General features: G+C 41.7%; 1 protein-coding gene and 1 long non-coding RNA gene across 2 annotated transcripts in view; both read right to left on the reverse strand.

The window, feature by feature from the left end:
- Positions 1-6836: 6836 nt before the first annotated feature.
- PM20D2 (peptidase M20 domain containing 2) lies at positions 6837-20368 on the reverse strand. The gene is made up of 8 exons (XM_072832090.1): positions 19818-20368; positions 17377-17525; positions 13208-13350; positions 11969-12123; positions 9690-9825; positions 8334-8441; positions 7847-8112; positions 6837-7631 (listed from the first exon to the last, which is right to left on the reverse strand). Exons 1-7 carry the CDS (start codon positions 20271-20273, stop codon positions 7958-7960), a joined length of 1302 nt encoding a protein of 433 aa, XP_072688191.1. The 5' UTR covers positions 20274-20368; the 3' UTR covers positions 6837-7631; positions 7847-7957.
- Positions 20369-22995: 2627 nt separating this feature from the next.
- Positions 22996-23226, reverse strand: part of LOC140636664 (uncharacterized) — a 28041-nt gene continuing 27810 nt past the window's right edge. The window contains exon 3 of the long non-coding RNA XR_012033888.1: positions 22996-23202. This is a non-coding gene — a long non-coding RNA (uncharacterized lncRNA). The remainder of the gene's footprint in view (positions 23203-23226) is intronic.

Genomic DNA, 23226 nt, shown 5'->3' on the forward strand with positions numbered 1-23226 from the left:
CAAGTCTTGTTAGTGAAATTATGTTCTTGTCATCTAATAAAAAATTTGTGCTTTGTGAATTAATTCATTTCTAAGCTTTTATTTTTCCTTTTGATTCCCCAAATTTTTGTCCAATCTTGGATCAATGGAAAAAAGAAATCATTTCTTTTTTAAGGCGAGGAGAACTTAATAAGTGGCAGAGGGTAGAAGGGTATATGTAGAGAGAAAGATGGAGTCACTCAGGTCAAGCTGGAGCCTGTTTCAAATAGGGGCCTGTGTTAAGCAATGATGCAAGCAGTTAAGGGTACTATAGTGGGGTGCCTGGGTGGCTCAGTTGGATTAAGTTTCCGGCTCTAGATCTTAGCTCAGGCCTTGATCTCGGGGTCATGAGTTCAAGCCCTACGTTGGGCTCCAAGCTGAGAGTGGAGCCTACAAAGAAAGGTCGGGGGGTATTAGAGCCACTGGATATAGTCAGGACCAGCATCAGCTAACACCCCAGGACTAGTAACAGAAGCAGGGGCCCAAGACCAATTAAAGTTCTTTGGAAAAGGAAAGGATTTTTTCAACAAACTGTCACTCTTCAGACATGACCTTTCTAGGTCTTCTAAAAGGCAGCTGCCACTGAAGGCTCTGCCAGATTTATCTCTAAACAGAACTGAGAGACTTTACTGCTTGAGCTTAATAAGCAGTATGTGCCAAGCTGACCCCGACCAGAGGGAGATCTTATTCTCAACCTCAACTGCACCCACAGACTGACTTGTTTCCTACCCTCTTCTGTTATCTTGTTTGTTGTGTGTCTTGTCTTACATTCTGCTGTGTGCCATGTAAGAAGTCAAGTTAGTCACATGGTAAAAGGTCATTGAGTTTGGAGTCCTGAATCTGCTTTAGAATTATGATTAACTTTGCTTTATGATTATATAAAGCTGACATTGTGCAAAGTCACAATTCATGTGTGTGCCCTCATAGTATACTCATGGTAATGGCAACATCAGAGACTAGAACACAGACTAAAATCTGATAAAAACCTAAGAGAACCATGGTTGCAATCTCTCTCTGCCTGGGATTTTCTATCACAAGCTTTTCATATACATATATGTATATATACATTTTTTTTTAACATGGAACCTTCTCTTAACACGCAACCCACCTAGATAGGTTTTTGTGACTAGGGACGTATGATTCTCCTCCCACAACACATGACCTTCCTGTGAGAAATGTGTCAAGTGAGATGACAGGGCACGCAATGAAGTCATCATTAATCCTGAACCTGTACCATTTACAGGCAGTTAACAATGTTTGGATTTAGAAGGTTTGTTATTTCTCGAATAAACTAAGCTCAAATGGGAAAACATGAAGTTTTTGAACCACTTTCCATTCTCTAGAGCTCAACAAAATACTGCATTAGACAAATGATAGATGTTCAAATTCTAATGTTACTGTTCACTCCCTGGCGCAAGGTCTACTTAGGCTTTGACCTAAACAAGATTCTTGTATATTTAAGACCTGGGCCTTATTATTCTATTTTATATTTCTGAGGTTTATTTTTTAAGGTGATTGGATACTTTGATCCACTGAACTAACAAAAGCTAGTCTTACATTTCCATCACTAGGAAAAAGGATTGGACTCTTATTTTGAAAGCCAGTTTGAATTTTTCTCAGATGAAGACACTAGTAATTTTTCTTTTGTATGAGGCACTTATTCTTCAGTCATTGATAAGAAACTAAAAACCTGTTCCACTGCATTTTAGTAATTACATCGAATTATTCTGTATTAAAGTTGAAAATCCTTTTTATAGAAAATTCAATATTATAATTATGTATCTCTTACCATGTACAAATTACATTGGCATTTTTCAGCTTTGGAGACTAGTAAAACATTCATTTTTAAACAACACAACTTAAAAAAATCCTTCATTATATGAATAATATGACTTATTTTTCTTTAGTTTTTTAGGTAAACTCCACACCACACATGGGGCTTGAACTCACAGCCCCGAGATTAAGAGCCCCATGCTCTACTGACTGAGTCTGCCAGGTGCTCCGACATTTATAGTTTAAAAGCACACCATCATCTGTAAAATTGATGAATTAATAAGAGAATAATATATCAACATATTTGAGAAACTTTAGCTTCATGTATTTTTCTAGCTCTGTGTATACATTGAAAAAAACCCCAAGACAACTATTAAACATTTATTACCATTTCAGGTTTTCATATACATTTTTTTTAAGATTTTATTTATTTATTCATGAGAGACACAGAGAGAGAGAGAGAGACACAGACACACACAGAGGCACAGACACAGGCAGAGGAAGAAGCAGGCTCCATGCAGGGAACCTGAAGTGGGACTCGATCCCAGGTCTCCAGGATAACGCCCTGGGCTGAAGATGGCGCTAAACCACTGAGCCACCTGGGCTACCCTCATATACATTTTAATATGTACATATTAAAACATTACAAAAACTACTATCACCTGATGGTGGTAGAGATTGCTTACTTGAAAATATTAACTTCATACATATCAAAATGCATCATCCTCAGTTCTATCATTGAACTGAGGTTCAATGCCTGAAGTATGTTAAAAAGATAAAGAAGTAGTTTATCATACCTTATAGCATTATAAAGAGTTGCCAGTCAGCACAAGAATAACTGACTTATTTTAAAATGAAAATGTTTTTTGATAGTTTGAAGGTTTATATGCTATGTAGGGCATTTCCCAGAAGACTAAAAAGACGCTTTAGATAAAAAGAAAGAAATGTATAAAACACAACTATCAGAATGTTTTTTTTAAAAAAGAGTATTAGACAATCATTTTTTTTTTAAGATTTTATTTATTTATTCATGAGAGACAGAGAGAAAGAGAGGTAGAGACACAGGCAGAGGGAGAAGCAGGCTCTACGCAGGGAGCCCGACGTGGGACTCGATCCCCGGTCTCCAGGATCAGGCCCTGGGTGGAAGGCGGTGCTAAACTGCCAAGCCACCCAGGATGCCCGACAATCACTCTTTTAACAAAGACTTTTGTTTTTTTTTTTTTAGGATTTCATTTATTTATTCATGAGAATATACAGAGAGGAGAGAGAGAGGCAGAGACACAGGCAGAGGGAGAAGCAGGCTCCACGCAGGGAGCCCGACGTGGGACTCGATCCTGGGTCTCCAGGATCATGCTCTGGGCTGAAGGCAGCGCTAAACCACTGAGCCACCCAGGCTGCCCTAACAAAGACTTTTAATATCAATTTATTCTATCCAAACAAACTGACGTGACTCAGGTATTTAAAAATATTTTAGAAACACTTCCTCAAAAATTTCCAAGACAGCAGCTTTCAGATGTTCCCCCAATACCAGGGTTGTTCCGATGAAGTAAATCTTATGAGAACTCACCACCAACCACAAGCAAATCTTATGAGAACTCACCACCAACCACAAGCATTTTCAGGCATAAGTTTACTCTTCTTACCACCCTGAGCTTAGAAGCAGGCAGTCCTCAACAAAAGTTCATTGAACCCAAGTACTGAAATTATAACAGCTAAAATACCAACATATCAATAAACAGGCTTTTGAAAGACTGTGGGAAATCAAAACACTGTCAGTTTATACAAGTATTCATAAACATGTGAAAATGTTCTAGTTTATCCTAAATGCCTCAGCCCTTTTGAATGCTACACTAATTAAAAGGATACATTTCCTGAGTAGTTCATAAAATATGGATAGTATTTAAAAATGAAAAGCAGTGTGAAAAGGGTAAGCTAAATATTAGCTATACTCAGTCTTACTATATGGCATAGTGCAATCCAGTAATTAATAGTACCACATAATTGTTTTATTCAGGTTCTGTTTGTCAGGCCTGCTTTTAAAATTAAGTCACTAAAAAGAAAATATTTTCAGTCTGTAATTATATTTAAATCATCAATTTGACTTGTGCTTTTTAAAGTCTATTAATTTAACAAAGATAGCCAAAAGTTGATATTTGAGGAAAAGACTTTCAGTTCAGGGTATAAACGATAAAAGATCATTTTAAAAAGCATGTAATAAAAGCATTTTCTGTAAAAACAAAGACACCTCAAGCAGGTCCACCTATACCTCTAGTTTAGGTCAGAAATGAAGTCAATCTTAAAAAAAAATCATATAATCTTTAACTTTGCACTAAGTCACGTTGGCCTTCTTCCCCTCATGAGTCAGGTCTTAGTGTACCTGAAGGAAATTAAAGCATACTGAAAAGATACTGGCTTCAAATAATATACAGACATATTGATATATTGCATCAATATCTAGATATATAACCTAGTGGATTAGGTGTCATCCTTCAAACCATTTCTAGGAGAAAAACTTGGCTGTCAGCTTTCCTCAAAGCAAAGATACAATTTTCCTCAAAAACAGGATACAAAATTATAAATTCTGCAAAGTCCTATTTGTTAACATCCTAAAAATAAGCAATTACCTTTTAGGTATAAAGAGCTAAATACAGCCCTTCCTTGTCTAAGAGTGACACTGGTCACCTGTAATTTAGTGCTTTATCTTCCAAATCTTTGGAGATTTACTATACCCTGTGAGGATCAACCAACAATGGTAATTTAATCCCAGTATAAACATTTATGGAAATCCAACACCGTTACTTAGTGCCACTGAAGTATGAGAGTATAAAAAGAGCTTAGTTCTAAAAGGAAAATCGCTTATTACAATGGAAGTAGTCTCTTAAATTCAAATGGCATCATGAAGATCAGTGATAATTGATTCCTCTGGAATGAGATTTTTTATTCCAGCATTTATTGTATGTGTTTAATGATATTTTTTACTGTGATGTGGCTCAATTAACTCACTGGTATATAAAAAATAAAAAGGGATTAAAAATATGAATTATATTAAATGCTATTAAGGTAAAAATAATGTAAAATATCAAAGTAAGATCCAGTACTAAAAAAAACATGTACCTCTACATAGACTCTAGAGCATCAGTTCTCAACCTCTTCTCTGACATGATAAATCCATGACATATTCCAATGAATATACTCGTGTTCTGGCCACATTTTTAAAAAACTGGAAACCAAAAAAATATATTACAGAAACTGAACTGGGATGCAAATATTAGTGGCAGACCAATATTAGTTCCACACTCTGGGTTATGGCAGATAATGATGGTGCAGATTACACTTGCACACCAGCCCTAATTCCACACCTTGTTCTATCACGCAAGAATGCTTAGCAGAGTGCTAAAGAATCTGTAACAATGGAATGCTAACCTGAAATTTTCTCTGAATTATTTTTTAAAAGTAAATCAACCACAAACAAAACACAAAGGCTTTGTATGAAGAACAACGAACTCATGACACTTCACAAAAAAAACAGAATATTAGTATGTTGGGTTACCTGTAAACAATCACTCTTCTAGAACATTATTGAGACTTTAGAAAATAAATGTTCCTTAGAGTATAGGACTTACATAAGGAATTTAAAGCCTATAGTTGAGAAATTTAATTAACCTGATAACAAGGAAACTAATTCCATTTCTATAAATCAGTGATCTTGGACATATCCAATTCTCAGCCTGAAGCTTCTGCTGATCCCTCTCCCATTTGTAAAATACATACCAACCATGACTCTTTGAGATTACAAATAATCAGACAAAGCGTGTCATTAAAGATGGAGTTCTAAAAGCTGATGTGAGGAATTGAAGACTGGCTTGCATAGAGGAGAGTCTTAAAGCATCAGGGGAGCTAGATCTCAGTGAGGTAAATACAAATACTAAAAGAAACAAACTTCTGAAGACGCCGGAACTCCAAATGAGGACAAACTGCTGATGCATTATAACAGTCAACACCAGGGCACTGCCATGTAATCCCTTTTCTGTGTTTTCGATACAGAGGCCCTATTTTACTGTAATATAGGACAGAGATGGGAAAAAAAATTTTTTTTAAATAAAGGGCCAGATAGTAAATATTTTAAGTTTTACTGGTCGCATGATCTGGTCTTGGTTTCTATTTTTTTCTACAATTCTTTAAAAATGTAAAGATTATTTTGTACCTGCTAGCCACATAAAATCGGGTGCTTGCCAAGTGAGGCCACAGCTTGTAGTTCCTTGATATAGAAGAAAAGCAATCCTCAGCTACTAACTCTCTACCCTTTTTTTCAACTTTAAATAATTTCAGATAGGACAGGAATTAGAGGTTCAAAGGACTATAAGGATAAGTGATCTAACTTTCCAAACGGGGAGCTCAAGGCCCAGGAGTCCCACATGACTCGCTAGTAACAGAGAGGCCAAACACTGGTCTTTCACCTTCTATTTTTGGAATATACTCAAATTTGAGGACTCCCTTTAAAATAAAGTATACTACAGCTTTACTGTATTCACAGCTTAAAGTATTTGCTTTACCAGATATTTTTCACATTCTTTTATCAAGAAATTCACACTAAGAAAAGAAAAAAAATATATATATATATATATTTTTTTTTTTAAAGAAAAGAAAATCTTAAAAATACTTTCAAAATAGTATGGAGATAGCGTGCAGCTTAAGGAGGCTTAGAATTCTGTCCCCTAAACTCGGTAAGCTGGACAGGCTGGCTTCTGAGTAGAAGCCTGAATAGGGCTGCTAGGTCTATGACATTAATATTCAAAGCAAATAGACATTACTCCTTTCTCATTAAGTCCCCCAGAAGACACTGGGATACCACACAAACACTTCACAGAAAGAGTCTAACCCTATCCGTCTATATTTTTTCCTATTACGGATATGTGGAATTAGGAATAGCATTTTAATGCCACTTCTCAGAGTTAATTATATTAAAAAATTTTTTCATTTTCCTTCCAATGGTAAAACTGAAGCTTATGCTTTGTACCTGAGTTTCTAGTTGTTTCCCACAGCACTTCTGGTCAAAAACCTCTCTTTATTATCAATGAAAAGATTCTCTAAACCAAAACAGACATAATCAGATTTTTTTTCATAATCAGATTTTCAAAACCTCTCTTTATTATCAATGAAAAGATTCTCTAAATCAAAACAGACATAATCAAATTTTTTTTTCATAATCAGATTTTCCCTAAATTTAGTACATGAATTTTATTTTATTTTATTTTATTTTTTTTTTAGTACATGAATTTTAAAACAATTTCATTGCCCTATACCAAAAAGGAAAAAAAATCTTTCATGGATCAACTCCAAATATAAAGTTTGAAATTCCTTGAATCTTTTAAAATACACTTATACAACAACTGAATTTATGAAATATTATCACTGATAAGCCATGTAGCATCCATACTGTTTGAAGAAATGCCATCACAGGGTTGCCTGGCTGGCTCAGTCAGTGGAGCACGTGACTTTTAATCTTGCAGGGTTGTGAGTTCAAGCCTCAGACTGAGTATAGAGATTACTTAAAAATAAAATCTTTACCAAAAAAAAAAAAAAAAAAAAGAAATGCCATCACATATCAGCTTCTAAAAGATCACAATTTCATCAGACTTGTGAAAATTTTCATTTTAAGTATCTAAATTAATATTTTTAGGTAAATTCTATGCCCAATGAGGGGCTCAAACTCATGACCCTGAGATCAAGAGTAACATGCTCTACTGACTGAGCCAGCCAAGTGCCCCTGAAAAATTTCATTTTAGATAATGAAGTCATGGGTTTTCTCCACGTCATGGCCTCATTTTTCAGGTAAGAGGAATCTGACTCCTTTATTTTTTTTTTTTAAAGATTTTATTTATTTACTCATGATAGACATAGAGAGAGAAAGAGAGAGAGAGAGAGGCAGAGACACAGGCAGAGGGAGAAGCAGGCTCATGCCAGGAGCCTGATGTGGGACTCGATCCCGGGACTCCAAGATGGTGTCCTGGGCCGAAGGCAGGTGCCAAACCGCTGAGCCACTCAGGGATCCCCCAATCTGACTCCTTTAAGACCAAAAATTAAGGATGTTCTCCTCCATCATTAAAAAAGATTAAAGAAAAAAATCATTACTTAATGATCCGTAAGTGGCTCCTAGATCTTCCTTTTATTCTACCGTATTTAAAAACTCTTCTTCTTGAAGTTTCAATTTAAAGTCTTCTTTGATTCTCTCTAGCAACTCTGGTTTAAAAATAACATCCAATGCTGTCATTGCCAGAGCTTTGGCAGTACGTAAAGTGTAGAACTGAGCTTCTTGTGATCCTAAAAGGTAGAGAAAAATAAATGAATAAGCCTCCATATTTATTACAAATTACTGTACTGGTTTGCAGGTTAGTACTCGATATTGAAACTGCCTCTTCAAATGCCCACACCTCAATATTTTCTGATCATGTCAGAAAATGAAGTAACAATAGGCTAAACTAAATGAGCAGCTATTACCACAAAAAGCATATGCCGACACATTCAATTCTAAAAACACTTACCTGCAGCTTCAGTATATTGTTCTGTATGGTTCAAGGCATCAGATCCAATGTAAAAATATGGATGAATCCCAGGAACCACAAAAGTAACATTTCCAAAATCAGTAGATCCTTTGAAAGGTAAGACAATCCATGAATTTCTAATTGCTAGTCCAATAAACACCAGACTGCACTTATCCAATTTCTATAGGATCTGACATGATTTACCACTCCTTTCCTTCTAGAAATTCTCTATTCCTTTGGCTTCCATGACTTGACTCTCTCCTGTCTAGCTCTCTGTTTCCTCTAAATTGCTTCCATTGCCTGTCTCCTAAGTGCTGGTAATCCCTAGGGTGTCATCTTTGGGCTTCTTCTCTGTGTACTTAGGTGATCTCAAAAACTCCTTTGTTTTCAATTACCTTTCAGATACTGACAACTTCTCTATCTGCAATCTAGACATCTTTGGGAGGTCCAGATTCAATAGTCCAGAACAATTCCCCTTAAAAGTTCTATAAGCACTTCAAACTTAACATATTAATAATATATACCAACATACCATACCCCAACCTGTTTTCTCCTGAACTCCTTATCTCAATAAATGACATCAACACCCATTTCTATGGTCAAGTCCTTTTGAGTCCACTTCATCAACAGCTACTATTATATTTTAGGAGATATATTGCTAACATGCAAACATATTAGTGATGCTTTTAAAAAGAAAAAATCTAAAATAATCCCCAAAACACTTGTAACTATTTAAATTCTAATCATTGCTTACTAAATTGTTAGTAAACGACCACAATAGTTATCCTCAGAAACTGGAATGCCCCTCTTATAAGTACTTGCTAGCCTGCCTACTGATGACTGAGAATAAATTAAAATTTTATTTCTTAAGTAGCTCACTTAAAAATTCAAATTAAGCAAAAATTTTTTTAAAAGATTGTATTTATTTATTCATGAAAGACACAGAGAGAGGGGCAGAGATATACGCAGAGGGAGAGGCAGGCTCCCTTCGAGGAGTCTGATACAGGACTTGATCTCAACAGCCCAGGACCACAACCTGAGCCAAAGACAGATCTCAACCCCTGAGCTACCCAGGTGCCCCAAAACTAAGCAAATTTAAATACTAGAAATATTTAGAATACAAAGGAAAAAGTATATTGGCTATTTCTAAAAGTAAATCTGCTCATTTAACACTTTACATTCACTGAAGAGTTCATTAGTTTCTTTCCCCTAACCATTAAGTTTTTGAAATATATTGTTAAAAACAAGAGCTATACCTCCCTACCTCCAAAGCTGCTAAACAAAACCATTTAACTAAAGATGATATTTTCCTTCCTCAAATAGCACAATATAGCATATATGAAAGAATCTAGTTACCTGAAAAGCCATTCAACATTGCATCTTCTGAAATAAATTCTATTCCCAGTTTTTTTCCATTTTCAACATAAGCTTTCCATAGGCTCTTATTGGGAAGAACATTGTAATAATCACGTGCTCCACCTTTAATTTCTACCTAATAAAATTATAAAACAAATTTTGAAATAAAAAACTCATTCACTCTCTAATTTTCAAACCAGCAAGAAGTTTAAGAGAGCACACTTTCCCTTTCGTTTTTTTCACTTTCCCTTTCAGATACAAACTCTCTCAAATACTTTACGTTTAAAAATTATGTATTTTGTATAATGAGACTTCGCTAGGACCCTATCTCCTTTATGTTATATATACACCAAATCACACAATGTCATCTTGCTCTACTAATCAGTGATTCTCAACCTTAGTAACTTCAATAGGGTATGGAAGGAGCCCAGGAATCTCCATTTTAGCCAGCACCTCCAAGTAATTCTGATGCAAGCAGTCCAAAAACCAGCCACTGAGGAACACTGCTCTAGGCTGTAGCCTCTAGAAGAAAAAAATTAAGCTTTGCTCATATCCAAAATACAAGCTGACACTGACACCACTGCCTGGTACCCTAAGAGAAAGAGAGGTTTACAATGAAGAAGGATATGACTCATTTGCTATTTATTTTTTAAAGTACTCTCTACACTCAATGTGGGGCTTGAACTCATAACCCTGAGATCAAGAGTTGCATGTTCTACCAACTGAGCCAGCCAGGTGCCCGATCCTCATTTATTAATCTCTGTATTTCAGTATATGAAGATTTACAAGTAGTTTACAGGTGGCCAGTTAAGAGGATTCACAGATTTTGTTTTGATTAAGTCCAAAAGTTCCTCAAACTAAAGGTAATATAATTAGTAAAAGCCAATTTTAAAATGGTAGAATTGACATTTCTTCTAGTCTTAGCAATATCTAAGTTAGAAATAATGACAACCTCACCATATAAGTCAGCCAAAATATAAAAAATTAAAGAGACTATTTAAAATCTAGATTAAAATCTAATAACAATGAACCTTATCCTAAAGGAATATTATACCTTAGGATACTAGCTAATAATAGTTCATGTATTTATTCTATAAGTATTTATATTTAGAATTATAAATAAATAAGGGATGAATGATTAATTTTTTACTCTTGGGCACTTAACATAAACTGCCTGAGAATCACTGCTACTATGAGACACCATTACTATCAGAATAAATCAAACATCTCTAGTCTAACAAGAGTAGAAACAAATAAGGTAGTAATAAGGATGATGGCTAGACCCTAATTCTTAAAAAATATCTCATTTCCCACAAGAATCCAAAGATGAATTATATGATCTCTATTTTTTTTATCTCTATTTTTGAAGAGAAAATAGAGGCCTAAAGATATGAAATAAGACAGTAAAAATGTTTCCAAAGTTACAAAGTCAGTAGACTGAGAGGTAAGATCCAGATCTTGGCTCTCCAACTAGACTATAAACTCCTTCCAGGGCAAGATTTAGGTCATTCTGAAACATGTCATCTTATGTATGCCCTATATGATTGATACATAAATGTCACTGACTTTATGGTTCAAATGAACAAACTTGCTTCACTAATTTCTGCATCTATTTTAACTTTCCAGCAAGACATCAGTATTTATAACATTACTGCACAAATCTGTAACTCCACCAAAATTAGCTTTTGCTGATTTTGCCAGAAAGTACCTTTTTGGGTACTGTACAGAGCAATTCTGAAAACATAACTGCTAAGAAGGAAGGCTGTAACTTGCAAAAAAAAGAGGGATTCTAGTGCAGCACTATCAAGAGCTATTCCATTAACAGTGTAATAAGATGACTGTATGTGGGCACTGAGCAAAATAAATAAGAATTAAAGACTTTCATATCACCTATTCAGTCACTTGATTTTACATATTCAAATCATTGCCAAATGAAAAAGAGGCAAGGTAGGTTCTCATCGAACTTTAAAAAAAAAAAAAAGATTTATTTACTTACTTTAGAGAGAGTGCAGTCATGCACCTGTGTAGTGTGTGGGGAGGGGCGGAAAGAATCTCAAGCGGACTCTGCGCTAAGTGTGGAGCCCAATGGGGCTCAATCTCACCACCCTGAGATCATGACCTGAGCTAAAATCAAGACGTCCAATGCTTGATCAAGACGTCCACCCAGGCACCCCAGGTTCTAATCTAACTTAACAATAATCTCAATAATCTAATTTAATAACCCCAGCCCATATATATACCTCTAATTTTAACTTAGATTAACTCTTAAAAGGTCTTACTGTACAACCAGTAGCCAAAGCTGCAGCTCTGAAGCAGTCTTCTGCCTTTTTGGTCAAAACTGGAAGTTCTTTCATTGAGGGTGCACGGAAGTAATAGATTAATTCAGAATAAGAGGGAATGATATTGGGTTTTACACCACCACTTTTTATTATGCCTATAAAAAGAACCAAATTACTGAAATTGAGTTTGGAGACCATTTCTTTAAGTTAAAATACACCCATAAAGTTTTCAGCCAGTATGTACATGAAGAAAAACAATTTAAATTTATTAGCTTCACAGATATGCCAAAGAGACTTTTATTTCAGTAGGTTTCATTACCATTGTGTTGTACATTTTGATAAACTTTTGACCTAAGGGATAAAAATGGTATAAGGTTATATAACTACCCTTGTACTACCAGAATCCTATGAATATTTTAAATGTCATTGGATTCTAGGGACATAATTTTTATGCCAGTAAGAAACCAAAGTAGGTCAAAGATCACTAAGCACTATTGCTGCCAAAACAAATGCATTTATTTGGAACTACACTGAGAATGAAGATTTATCCATTCAAAGTAATAACTAAAATAGATGTAGAAATAAAATTTATATGACCTGCTCTCAAAATATAATTTCTACATATTTCTCTTTAAAAAAAACTAAGAAAACTGGTAAAAAGTACAATTACAAATTAATTTCAGCCTACAACAAAATCAGAAAGAACAGATATTAAAGTATAACAATATCTCAAATCATAAGAAAATAAATTTAAAAATAAATTTGTACCTTCAAGATAGTACTTTATTACCTTAGTTACCTTAAGGTGATATGCATAATTTAAAAAGATGTTACTCAGGATTAATGGCACTTGAAAAAATAAAACCAGTAACCGTAACTTTTTAAAAATTGAGCAAATGATTTATTACCATTAAAGAACAGTGAGGATAACTGGAAAAATCAAGATTCAACTTTCAAATACCTACAGAAAGCATGTATGTCCTTACATAAAATCATTATCTCTAATACTCAAAATGACCATTCCCCATTTATACATAAATACTCTTAACTGCCTTCTTTCCCAATAAATATAAACCTCCTAGTGTTCTCTCACATGAATTTCTGAAAACGTTTAAAAATTTTTGGAATATTCTTATGAAGTACATAAAATGTCTCCAATTTTTAAAACTCAAATACTAATTACATTGCACTGAAACACATTAAACACCATCTATTACACAAAATACTTGACATTCGTACCATGAACTCTCCAGGATGGTTTCATTTGCTGTCTCAAGACAGACAGATTGTTGTAGGCAAGAACAGCAGCATCTAATGCATTTACTCCTTCCCAGGGATATGCAGCAGCATGACATGCTTTGCCATAGTATTTCACAGTCACACTAGGAAACAAAATATCATTCAGAATTACTCTTCAAAATCACTAAAGAAAATCTAGGTACTGTCATTAGAATTACCCAACAAGTATTTAGAATTAATTCAGACTGCCAGAATTTTTATTTGCAAATCATTTGTAGAAATAAGTTACCTGAGAGATAACTATTATATAATATAGTGACTGACACAAAGATCTCATTCCAAAGAAGAACTTTGCTCAACCAACTTCCTGTATAAATTAAATCTGTATGCAATTCAAGTCAAACAAACATGCAATTCTGTATTAGGTGCTAGAATTACAAAAAAAGATGGTTCCTGTCTCCTTCTATGCTCCACTGTGATAACTCTGTATCAAAGATCTGCATAACTCAGATAATTCCGTCTTAAGGTTAACCGAAGATGAAGTAAAACAGAAATAAGTGACAATTTGGTCTTTTTATTTTTTTATTTTTTTAAAGATTTTATTTATTCATGATAGAGAGAGAGAGAGAGAGGCAGAGACACAGGCAGAGGGAGAAGCAGGCTCCATGCCGGGAGCCCAAAGTGAGACTCAATCCCGGGACTCCAGGATTGCACCCTGGGCCAAAGGCAGGCACTAAGCCGCTGAGCCACCCAGGGATCTCCCAATTTGTTTTTTTTTACAGATTTATTTATTTATTCGAGAGAGAGAGAGAGAGAGAGAGAGAGAGGCAGATACATAGGCAGAGGGAGAAGCAGGCTCCCTGCAAGGAGTCTGATGTGGGACTGGATCCTAGGACCCAGGGATCACACCCTGAGCTAAAGGCAGTCACTCAACTACTGAGCCACCCAGGTGTCACCCCCCTTTTTCTTTTAAGATTTTTAATTTAGAAAGAGCTGACAATTTGAAATGAGTTACGACAATAGCAGATTATACTCACAATATTATAAGATACTGTAGCATTGTCAGTTGTTCTTGACCAGTATTTTATTAGTGTTCCAAAATACTTGTATCACTAATAGCTTAAAATTTTATCAATTACTGTTATTCCACTTTCAAATCGTTCTCATACCAATCTTAACTACTCCAATAATAAAAAAAAAAAAAAGGTTTAGGGCAGCCCTGGTGGCTCAGTGGGTTTAGCGCCGCCTCCAGCCCAGGGCGTGATCCTGGAGATCCGGGATCGAGTCCCACATCAGGCTCCCTGCATGGAGCCTGCTTCTCCCTCTGCCTGTGTCTCTGCCTCTCTCTCTCTCTCTCTCTCTCTCTGTCTCTACGAATAAATAAATAAAATGTTTTAAAAAAAAAAAAAGGTTTAAAGGAAGGATTGGGTGGCGGGTGGGGGTGGGGTGGAATTAAAAGAAAATGAAAATTAAAAAAAATTAAAAAAAAATAAATAAAGGAAGGATTGCATAAGAAATAGTCGTTTATAACATGACTTGCTTAGACACTTTTTAAGCCTAACAGTATCCATATTTAAATTATTAAAAAGTTACTGTAGATTTATTTTTTTAATGGACTAGATTCAAGAGTCCTTGGTATGCTCATATTTCTTGACGAATTCAAAACAATTTGTTAGCAAAGACAAATAAAAGCATCCAAATATATTTTTTTTTTAATTTTTTTAAAATTTATTTATGATAGTCACACACAGAGAGAGAGAGGCAGAGACACAGGCAGAGGGAGAAGCAGGCTCCATGCACTGGGAGCCCGATGTGGGATTCCATCCCGGGTCTCCAGGATCGCGCCCTGGGCCAAAGGCAGGCGCCAAACCGCTGCGCCACCCAGGGATCCCAGCATCCAAATATATTATTAAGACTTTATTGGATACTTGCTACTTCCTTGACATATATTTTGTCACATTATATTGAAATTGAAATTTTAACAAAACTGAAAAGGATGGCCTTTATGAAAATGGCTCTAGTACCATTTCTCCCAGGGATCAAATCCATGTACAATTAAAACACAATAAACCATAGGAAAAGAAATGTTCATGATTATTTTATACCCACATTAATATTTTAGCATATTTTAAAACAGATTTTAAAAAATATATTTTATACAAACTGATACGGAGTAATTTTTAAGACATATTCTTTCATTTTCTGGCAAGAAGAGCCAGACCAACAATATATTTAGCAGAATATTTAAAGGGGAAAATCCTCCTTTAAAATTCAATTTTTGAAAAATAAAATAAATTAAAAAAAATAAAATAAATAAAATAAATTCAATTTTTGGGGCACCTGGGTGGCTCATCAGGTTAAGCATCTGCCTTTGGCTCAGGTCGAAATCTCAGGGTCCTCCCTTGGGGTAACCTACCTCCCCACCCCACCTTGCCCCAGCTCAACACGGAGTCTGCTTGTCTCTCTGCCCCCACCCCCTTACTCATGCTCTCCCTCAAATAAATAAAATATTTAAACAAATAAAATTCAATTTATATGTGTACCTATTTATGTTTATAAATATACTCAAAAAGTCCTGGGAGGATATATGTCTCTTCAGGAGGGAGAGGATGTGGGAAAGGTGGGATAACTATTTTTAAAATTTCATTTTAGTTCTTGGTTCTCTTTTCTGTCTTAAAAGATGGCCAACGAAAAATCTAGGAAGCCAGACACTAAAAAAAGGCTTGAGGTCAACTGGGTTGATCAGGATCAAGGCCAAGAAGCCTAACTCATTAGTCCTAGAAGGCTAATGGGCTGGGAAGCCTGCCTACAGCTGCAAGTCCCTTCTAGCCAGAGGCACTGGCAGAGATTTCTAACCTCCAAGGTTCTCCAGAGATGTTCTAATATATACTACCCCTGAAATCAAGGTTAAAAAATTCTTGTTACTGAGACAGCACCAACTCCTAATGATAAGAAGGAAGATACCAGAACAGTTAATCATCTGAAAACAAGGCCTCATGAGATGCTTAAATGTAAAATAACAGTATAATCTAGAAGCTCGCTGGAATGGTTCTGCTATTAATCCCTAGCTACCGCAGAGGAGAGTATGTGGTTTTTTTCCAGCAGCTGAGCAGTGGCTCCTTTACACTGGCCCACTAACCTCTTGACCACTAACTACTAGGATCGAAAGTTCTGGTGTACAGAATTCAAACCACTTCAATGATCCATGTTCCTAAGTACCAAAAAAATTAAAGGTCAGCACCAGACAAATCAGAAAAGTATACACTGGCAAATTCCACTAAAATCCAGAGCTAGTTTCTCTATTCTCTCTCAAAAATATAATTCACCCTCTGTGCAAAGAACTCAAATGACAATAAACTAGAAAAGTGTATTTTCTTCCCAAGTCTAATAAAGCTGCCTCTTACAAATCTATTCAGTTGCAAAGACAATCCCATATTAAAGGATAGGTATTTTCTTTTTTTTTTTTTTTTTTTTTTTAAATTTTTATTTATTTATGATAGTCACAGAGAGAGAGAGAGGCAGAGACATAGGCAGAGGGAGAAGCAGGCTCCATGCACCGGAAGCCCGACGTGGGATTCGATCCCAGGTCTCCAGGATCGCGCCCTGGGCCAAAGGCAGGCGCCAAACCGCTGCGCCACCCAGGGATCCCCAAGGATAGGTATTTTCAAGAAAATAGATTGCTCTCAGTTTAAACTAGAATATGTGTTGGGGTGTCTGGGTGGCTCGGTCTGTTAAGCATCCGACTCTTGGTTTTGGCTCAGGGCATGATCTTGTGGTTGTGGGATCGATCAAGCCTCAAGTTGGATTTTGCACTCAGTGCATGCACAGTCTACTTTGGATTCTTCCTTCCTCTGCCCCTCCCCACTCATGCTCTTTCTAATAAATAAATAATTTTTAAAAATTGAATATGTGTCAACATATTCTGTTTGCTACTCTTATGCTTTTTAGGCACTACCTTAATAGTCCAATGATGAACACCACATTAAATCTCAATTTAGAAGAGGCTTACCAAATGTTATTCAAAGGGAATCAAGTAAGGTATTACATCATCATTTTTCAATTCACTTTTTAAATGTGTAAATATGGGAGTTTTACTCCTCAGTTAGGACATGCAAATATTTTAATAGTCTGTTTTCCACAAAGGGGCTTATTTCAACTTGACTACTTACTCATGTTCCGCCACATCAGGTAGATAAGCAGCATCCTCTTGGGATGGGTGAGCCATAAAAACAACATCAAGATTTTTAAAAGCCCCTGCTTCCATTAAATCAATTTTGCCACCACCTTCTTCTTCGGCAGGGGTTCCCAGGACAATTACCTAGAAGGAAATACCTGTGTCAGAGCAAAACAACCACAAAAAATCCTCGGAGGAAAATAGCAAACAGGTTCCCTTGCACATGTATTCACAACCTACATTAAAGTCCTTAAACTATGGAGCGAGGTTTTATTCTCTGACAAATAATGCAGTGGGCATAAATCTAAGGTGCTAAATTAACCACAAATCTTAACTTATATTATTATACCAATTTAGGGCAAAGTGTGCACTAAAGCTACAGCAGGAAACTCTTCCAAATTTTATAACTCAATTTTATAAAACTAATGGCAAAGATGAAAAAAAGATAAATACTATATATACTGAGTTCCTCAAAATTCTCTAGGGACCTATTTCTTTCTTTCTTTTTTTTTTTTTTTTTTTTTTAGGGACCTATTTCTTAAAGCTTCTTCTTGACTAAGTCTTTTAGTAATGTATATAATTATTCGTAAACACTTTACTAGTAAAGAACTTTCCAGTTACTTACTGGTTATCCTCACAACAACCCTGTGAGGTAGGCGAGCGATGTGTGTCATCATTTCAGGGATGGTAGTTTGAGGCCAGGAGTGAAGTGTTTGGCCCCATGACACAGAGCAAGTCTCCAGGTAGAGCAGGGATTAGTTGCCCTGATCCTCAGTCCTGAACTCTGATTCCTTACTGAGCTACCTCATTAAAAGGTCTTAACTCAAAATTTTTTTGAAGAGCATTAAATAAACCTTAAAACCACATTTAAAAACAGCCAACTAGGGATCCCTGGGTGGCGCAGCGGTTTGGCGCCTGCCTTTGGCCCAGGGCGCGATCCTGGAGACCCGGGATCGAATCCCACGTCGGGCTCCCAGTGCATGGGGCCTGCTTCTCCCTCTGCCTGTGTCTCTGCCTCTCTCTCTCTCTCTCTCTCTCTCTCTCTGTGTGAGTATCATAAATAAATAAAAATTTAAAAAAAAAAAAACAGCCAACTATGACACAAACTTACTAATTCGATTCCACCAGTTCAACCAGGCAGATTTATTGGTCACCAAACACCTAATTAAACAAAAGAGAACTTTACAGAACATTTTACTTTGATATTTAAGCTTAACTTCTTCAAACAATTTTTAAAAGCAAAGAAAAATTATCTAGAAGCAACTAAAATACTTTCGAGATCAGGTACAGGACTACAATGAAACAAGCTGGAAAAAGTCTTGTTTTGTTTAGGGAATCAACATAAACTCCATTTCCAGAGAGGACAGATAACCTTGCTACAAAACAGTGCATTACCCTTCAAATGTGTACATTTCCCAAAGTTGAGCCTTCTCTGGAAGTTACAAAACTCTCAAACTCTCAAATTAACCTGCTTTTTACTGAACCCTGGGCTTTTTAAATTTGATGACTTCACAAGTTACATCTTGCTGACTTCTCTGAATCTTTCATAAACCTGATTAAAGTTAAATCTCTCCAGTGTTTCATGCAATGGCAAAGGACACTCCTCCCCCCCAACAAAACAAAAACCTACCCAGAAGCAGTAAAGAGAAGGGCAGCTAAAGAGAATAAGCCACAAAAGATGAAACTGTTAAGATAAAAGAGAAAAGTTACTGACATTTGAAAAAAAAAGGGGGGGGGGGCTACAGAATATGAAAATAAAACCTCGCTCTTGCCCTTAAGCCAAATGGTGATGATTGCATCTTAGCTCACAAAATGAGGACAGACCATCTGAAAAAAAAAAAAAAAAAGAAAGAAAGAAAAACACAGTATGCCCTGTAACAAACATAAACGGCATTACTCCACTTGAAGAAGACATTTCTTAAAACCATGAAATATTAAAATTTAAGGATGAACTCACTTATGTAGCAAATATTCATTCCCTTCCCTACTTTTCGTGCGGGCGCTTTGGTTGTTCTAATGAATATTTCCCGTCCAAAATACCAATGATTCGAGTCACAACAGCTCCTCTGACTGCCACACACAAAAGATGCTCTGCAGCCTGAGAGGGGGCCTTGGGTTTCCCTACCATGACGACTTTCTTCCAGAGATTGCACAACCCTGTCGGCGAATTGCGGTAGCCTCTGTTACCAAAAATAAATCACAACGAAAACCAGGCTCGGTTCTAAGTTCTTCCCCTTGGGAGAGTCTACTCAATCGTTGACAACTACGTAAGAGAAACCCAAAATCTGTCAAACGTCGCCGTGCGGGCAGCTCCCGAGCTGCAGACTCGTACCCAGGAGCCCCTCCCCCGCGCCCAGGCCGGGCGGGGACCCCGAGGGGGCGGCTGCGCTCGGGAAGCGCAGGCGGTGCAGGTCCCGAGCCAGGGCCCCACCTCACCTTCACAGGCGGAGGCGGCCCGGGGCGGCCCTCCAGGGCCCCCTTCACGCCCAGCGCGGCCGCCGCCCCGACCTCGGCGATCAGGTTGTGGCCGCAGGCGTGCCCGAGGCCCGGCAGCGCGTCGTACTCGCAGAGGAAGCCCAGCTGCAGCGGGCGCGGCGTGGCGCGGCCCCCCGGCGGCTCCCACTCGGCGCGGAAGGCGGTGGCCAGCTGGTAGTGCGGCTGCACCGTCCACGAGGCGGCCGGAGGCTCGCGCTCGAAGAAGCGGGTCAGCACGTCGTGGGCCCGGTGCTCCTCGTAGGCCAGCTCGGGCTCGCTCCAGATCGCGCGGCTCAGGGCCCCCAGGCGCTCGGCCGCCTCGTCAATGCGCTCGGCGGCGCGCAGCTTCAGCAGCTCCAGCGCCGGGACGCCGCCGCAGGCGCCCCCGTCCACCGGCCGCTCCTCCCCGGGTCTCATCGCGACCACAGCCGGTGACCTGCCGGCGCCCCGCTCGACTGCGCGTCCGCTGGCTCCCTCCGAGGTGCCCGCCTACCGCTTCAGCGCACGCTGCGGCGTCGGTGGAATCCGGGAGCGGCGCCCAAGTCAGCGCCGCTGCTCCCGGGAGCTCCGCCCCCCGAGCCCGAGGCCCCGCCTCCGTCGCTCCCGGGAGCACCGCCCCCCGAGCCCGAGGCCCCGCCTCCGCCCAGGAGCACCGCCCCCCGAGCCCGAGGCCCCGCCTCCGCCGCTCCCGGGAGCACCGCCCCCGAGCCCGAGGCCCCGCCTCCGCCGCTCCCGGGAGCACCGCCCCCCGAGCCCGAGGCCCCGCCTCCGCCGCTCCCGGGAGCACCGCCCCCCGAGCCCGAGGCCCCGCCTCCGCCCAGGAGCCCCGCCCCCCGAGCCCGAGGCCCCGCCTCCGCCCGGGAGCCCCGCCCCCCGAGCCCGAGGCCCCGCCTCCGCCGCTCCCGGGAGCACCGCCCCACGAGCCCGAGGCCCCGCCTCCGCCCAGGAGCCCCGCCCCCCGAGCCCGAGGCCCCGCCTCCGCCGCTCCCGGGAGCACCGCCCCCGAGCCCGAGGCCCCGCCTCCGCCCAGGAGCACCGCCCCCCGAGCCCGAGGCCCCGCCTCCGCCCAGGAGCACCGCCCCCCGAGGCCCCGCCTCCGTCGCTCCCGGGAGCACCGCCCCCCGAGCCCGAGGCCCCGCCTCCGCCCAGGAGCTCCGCCCCCGAGCCCGAGGCCCCGCCTCCGCCGCTCCCGGGAGCACCGCCCCCGAGCCCGAGGCCCCGCCTCCGCCCAGGAGCTCCGCCCCCGAGCCCGAGGCCCCGCCTCCGCCGCTCCCGGGAGCACCGCCCCCGAGCCCGAGGCCCCGCCTCCGCCGCTCCCGGGAGCACCGCCCCCCGAGCCCGAGGCCCCGCCTCCGCCCAGGAGCTCCGCCCCCGAGCCCGAGGCCCCGCCTCCGCCGCTCCCGGGAGCACCGCCCCCCGAGCCCGAGGCCCCGCCTCCGCCCAGGAGCTCCGCCCCCGAGCCCGAGGCCCCGCCTCCGCCGCTCCCGGGAGCACCGCCCCCGAGCCCGAGGCCCCGCCTCCGCCGCTCCCGGGAGCACCGCCCCCCGAGCCCGAGGCCCCGCCTCCGCCCAGGAGCTCCGCCCCCGAGCCCGAGGCCCCGCCTCCGCCGCTCCCGGGAGCACCGCCCCCCGAGCCCGAGGCCCCGCCTCCGTCGCTCCCGGGAGCACCGCCCCCCGAGCCCGAGGCCCCGCCTCCGTCGCTCCCGGGAGCTCCGCCCCCAAGCCCGAGGCCCCGCCTCCGCCCAGGAGCACCGCCCCCCGAGCCCGAGGCCCCGCCTCCGCCGCTCCCGGGAGCTCCGCCCCCGAGCCCGAGGCCCCGCCTCCGCCCAGGAGCACCGCCCCCCGAGCCCGAGGCCCCGCCTCCGCCGCTCCCGGGAGCACCGCCCCCGAGCCCGAGGCCCCGCCTCCGCCGCTCCCGGGAGCACCGCCCCCCGAGCCCGAGGCCCCGCCTCCGCCCAGGAGCTCCGCCCCCGAGCCCGAGGCCCCGCCTCCGCCGCTCCCGGGAGCACCGCCCCCGAGCCCGAGGCCCCGCCTCCGCCGCTCCCGGGAGCACCGCCCCCGAGCCCGAGGCCCCGCCTCCGCCCAGGAGCACCGCCCCCCGAGCCCGAGGCCCCGCCTCCGCCGCTCCCGGGAGCACCGCCCCCGAGCCCGAGGCCCCGCCTCTGCCGCTCCCGGGAGCACCGCCCCCCGAGCCCGAGGCCCCGCCTCCGTCGCTCCCGGGAGCACCGCCCCCCGAGCCCGAGGCCCCGCCTCCGTCGCTCCCGGGAGCTCCGCCCCCAAGCCCGAGGCCCCGCCTCCGCCCAGGAGCACCGCCCCCCGAGCCCGAGGCCCCGCCTCCGCCGCTCCCGGGAGCTCCGCCCCCGAGCCCGAGGCCCCGCCTCCGCCCAGGAGCACCGCCCCCCGAGCCCGAGGCCCCGCCTCCGCCGCTCCCGGGAGCACCGCCCCCGAGCCCGAGGCCCCGCCTCCAGCGCCTCGCCCGAAACCTGTCTGGTCCTCCCTCCACCCGCGAGTGCTCCGCCCCGGGGAGCAGGTGGGGAGCTGGTAACTGCTCCCAGCCGGGAGCGCTGGGAAGTCGCGGTGTCGAGGGACACCTCTCTCTTCCATCTCCTTGGCTGTGCTTACAACTGAATTATGCTTTAAAGTCATTATTACTTTTCTGCTGTGGCTTATTTCCCACGGCAGCAGAACGAAGACGGTTTTATTGGCTCATTGCCATCAGACACAGACCAAGTGGAACATGGTCCTTGAAAAAGGCCACTTTCCTTTCTAGAACAGTGATAAAAAAAATTATACAAGATTTTTAGTTCATAAAACCAGATGCCAAAATAAATGCTATACAAAGAACACTGGTCTATAGACTATATTCTCAAGTGTTCAATACTGCCCTGACTTTCTTCTCTGGAGGTTGCTGTATTATCTAAAAGCTGCAACTACTCTATATAGTTTTCTTGTAAGAATGATGCTAGTGTCTAGAACAGCACCTGGAATATAGTAAGGACTGGATATGTATGAGCTACTATAGTCTTATTGGAGTAGAGTAGAACTAAGAACTTAAAATGAGTTTTTTTTTAAGCTCAAACTAAAGAGTTAATAAAAAGATTTATGGTTGTAAATATTCATGCCATTTTGTTCACTTGAAATTTTATTTTATTTATTTATTTGTTCATTTATTTATTCATGACACACAGAGAGGCAGAGACACAGGCAGAGGGAGAGGGAAACAGGCTCCATGCAGGGAGCCTGACGTCGGACTCTATCCCGGTATCCAGGATCACACCCCAGGACGAAGGCGGCGCCAAACTGCTGGGCCACCAGGGCTGCCCGAAATTTGATTTGCATAGTAACAGCTACGAAAGAAAACATATGACCCG

Source organism: Canis lupus, chromosome 7 (genome assembly GCF_048164855.1).
Source record: "Canis lupus baileyi chromosome 7, mCanLup2.hap1, whole genome shotgun sequence".
NCBI classification, from domain to species: domain Eukaryota; kingdom Metazoa; phylum Chordata; class Mammalia; order Carnivora; family Canidae; genus Canis; species Canis lupus.

Coding starts and splice junctions, on each gene's coding strand:
- PM20D2 (XM_072832090.1), bottom strand. CDS start 20,273: ATGAGACCCGGGGAGGAGCGGCCGGTGGACGGGGGCGCCTGCGGCGGC. Junction 17,526..19,817: donor GGCCGCCTCCGCCTGTGAAG/GTGAGGTGGGGC, acceptor ATTTCCTTCTAG/GTAATTGTCCTGGGAACCCC. Junction 13,351..17,376: donor CCTGATGTGGCGGAACATGA/GTAAGTAGTCAA, acceptor TTTGTTTCCTAG/TGTGACTGTGAAATACTATG.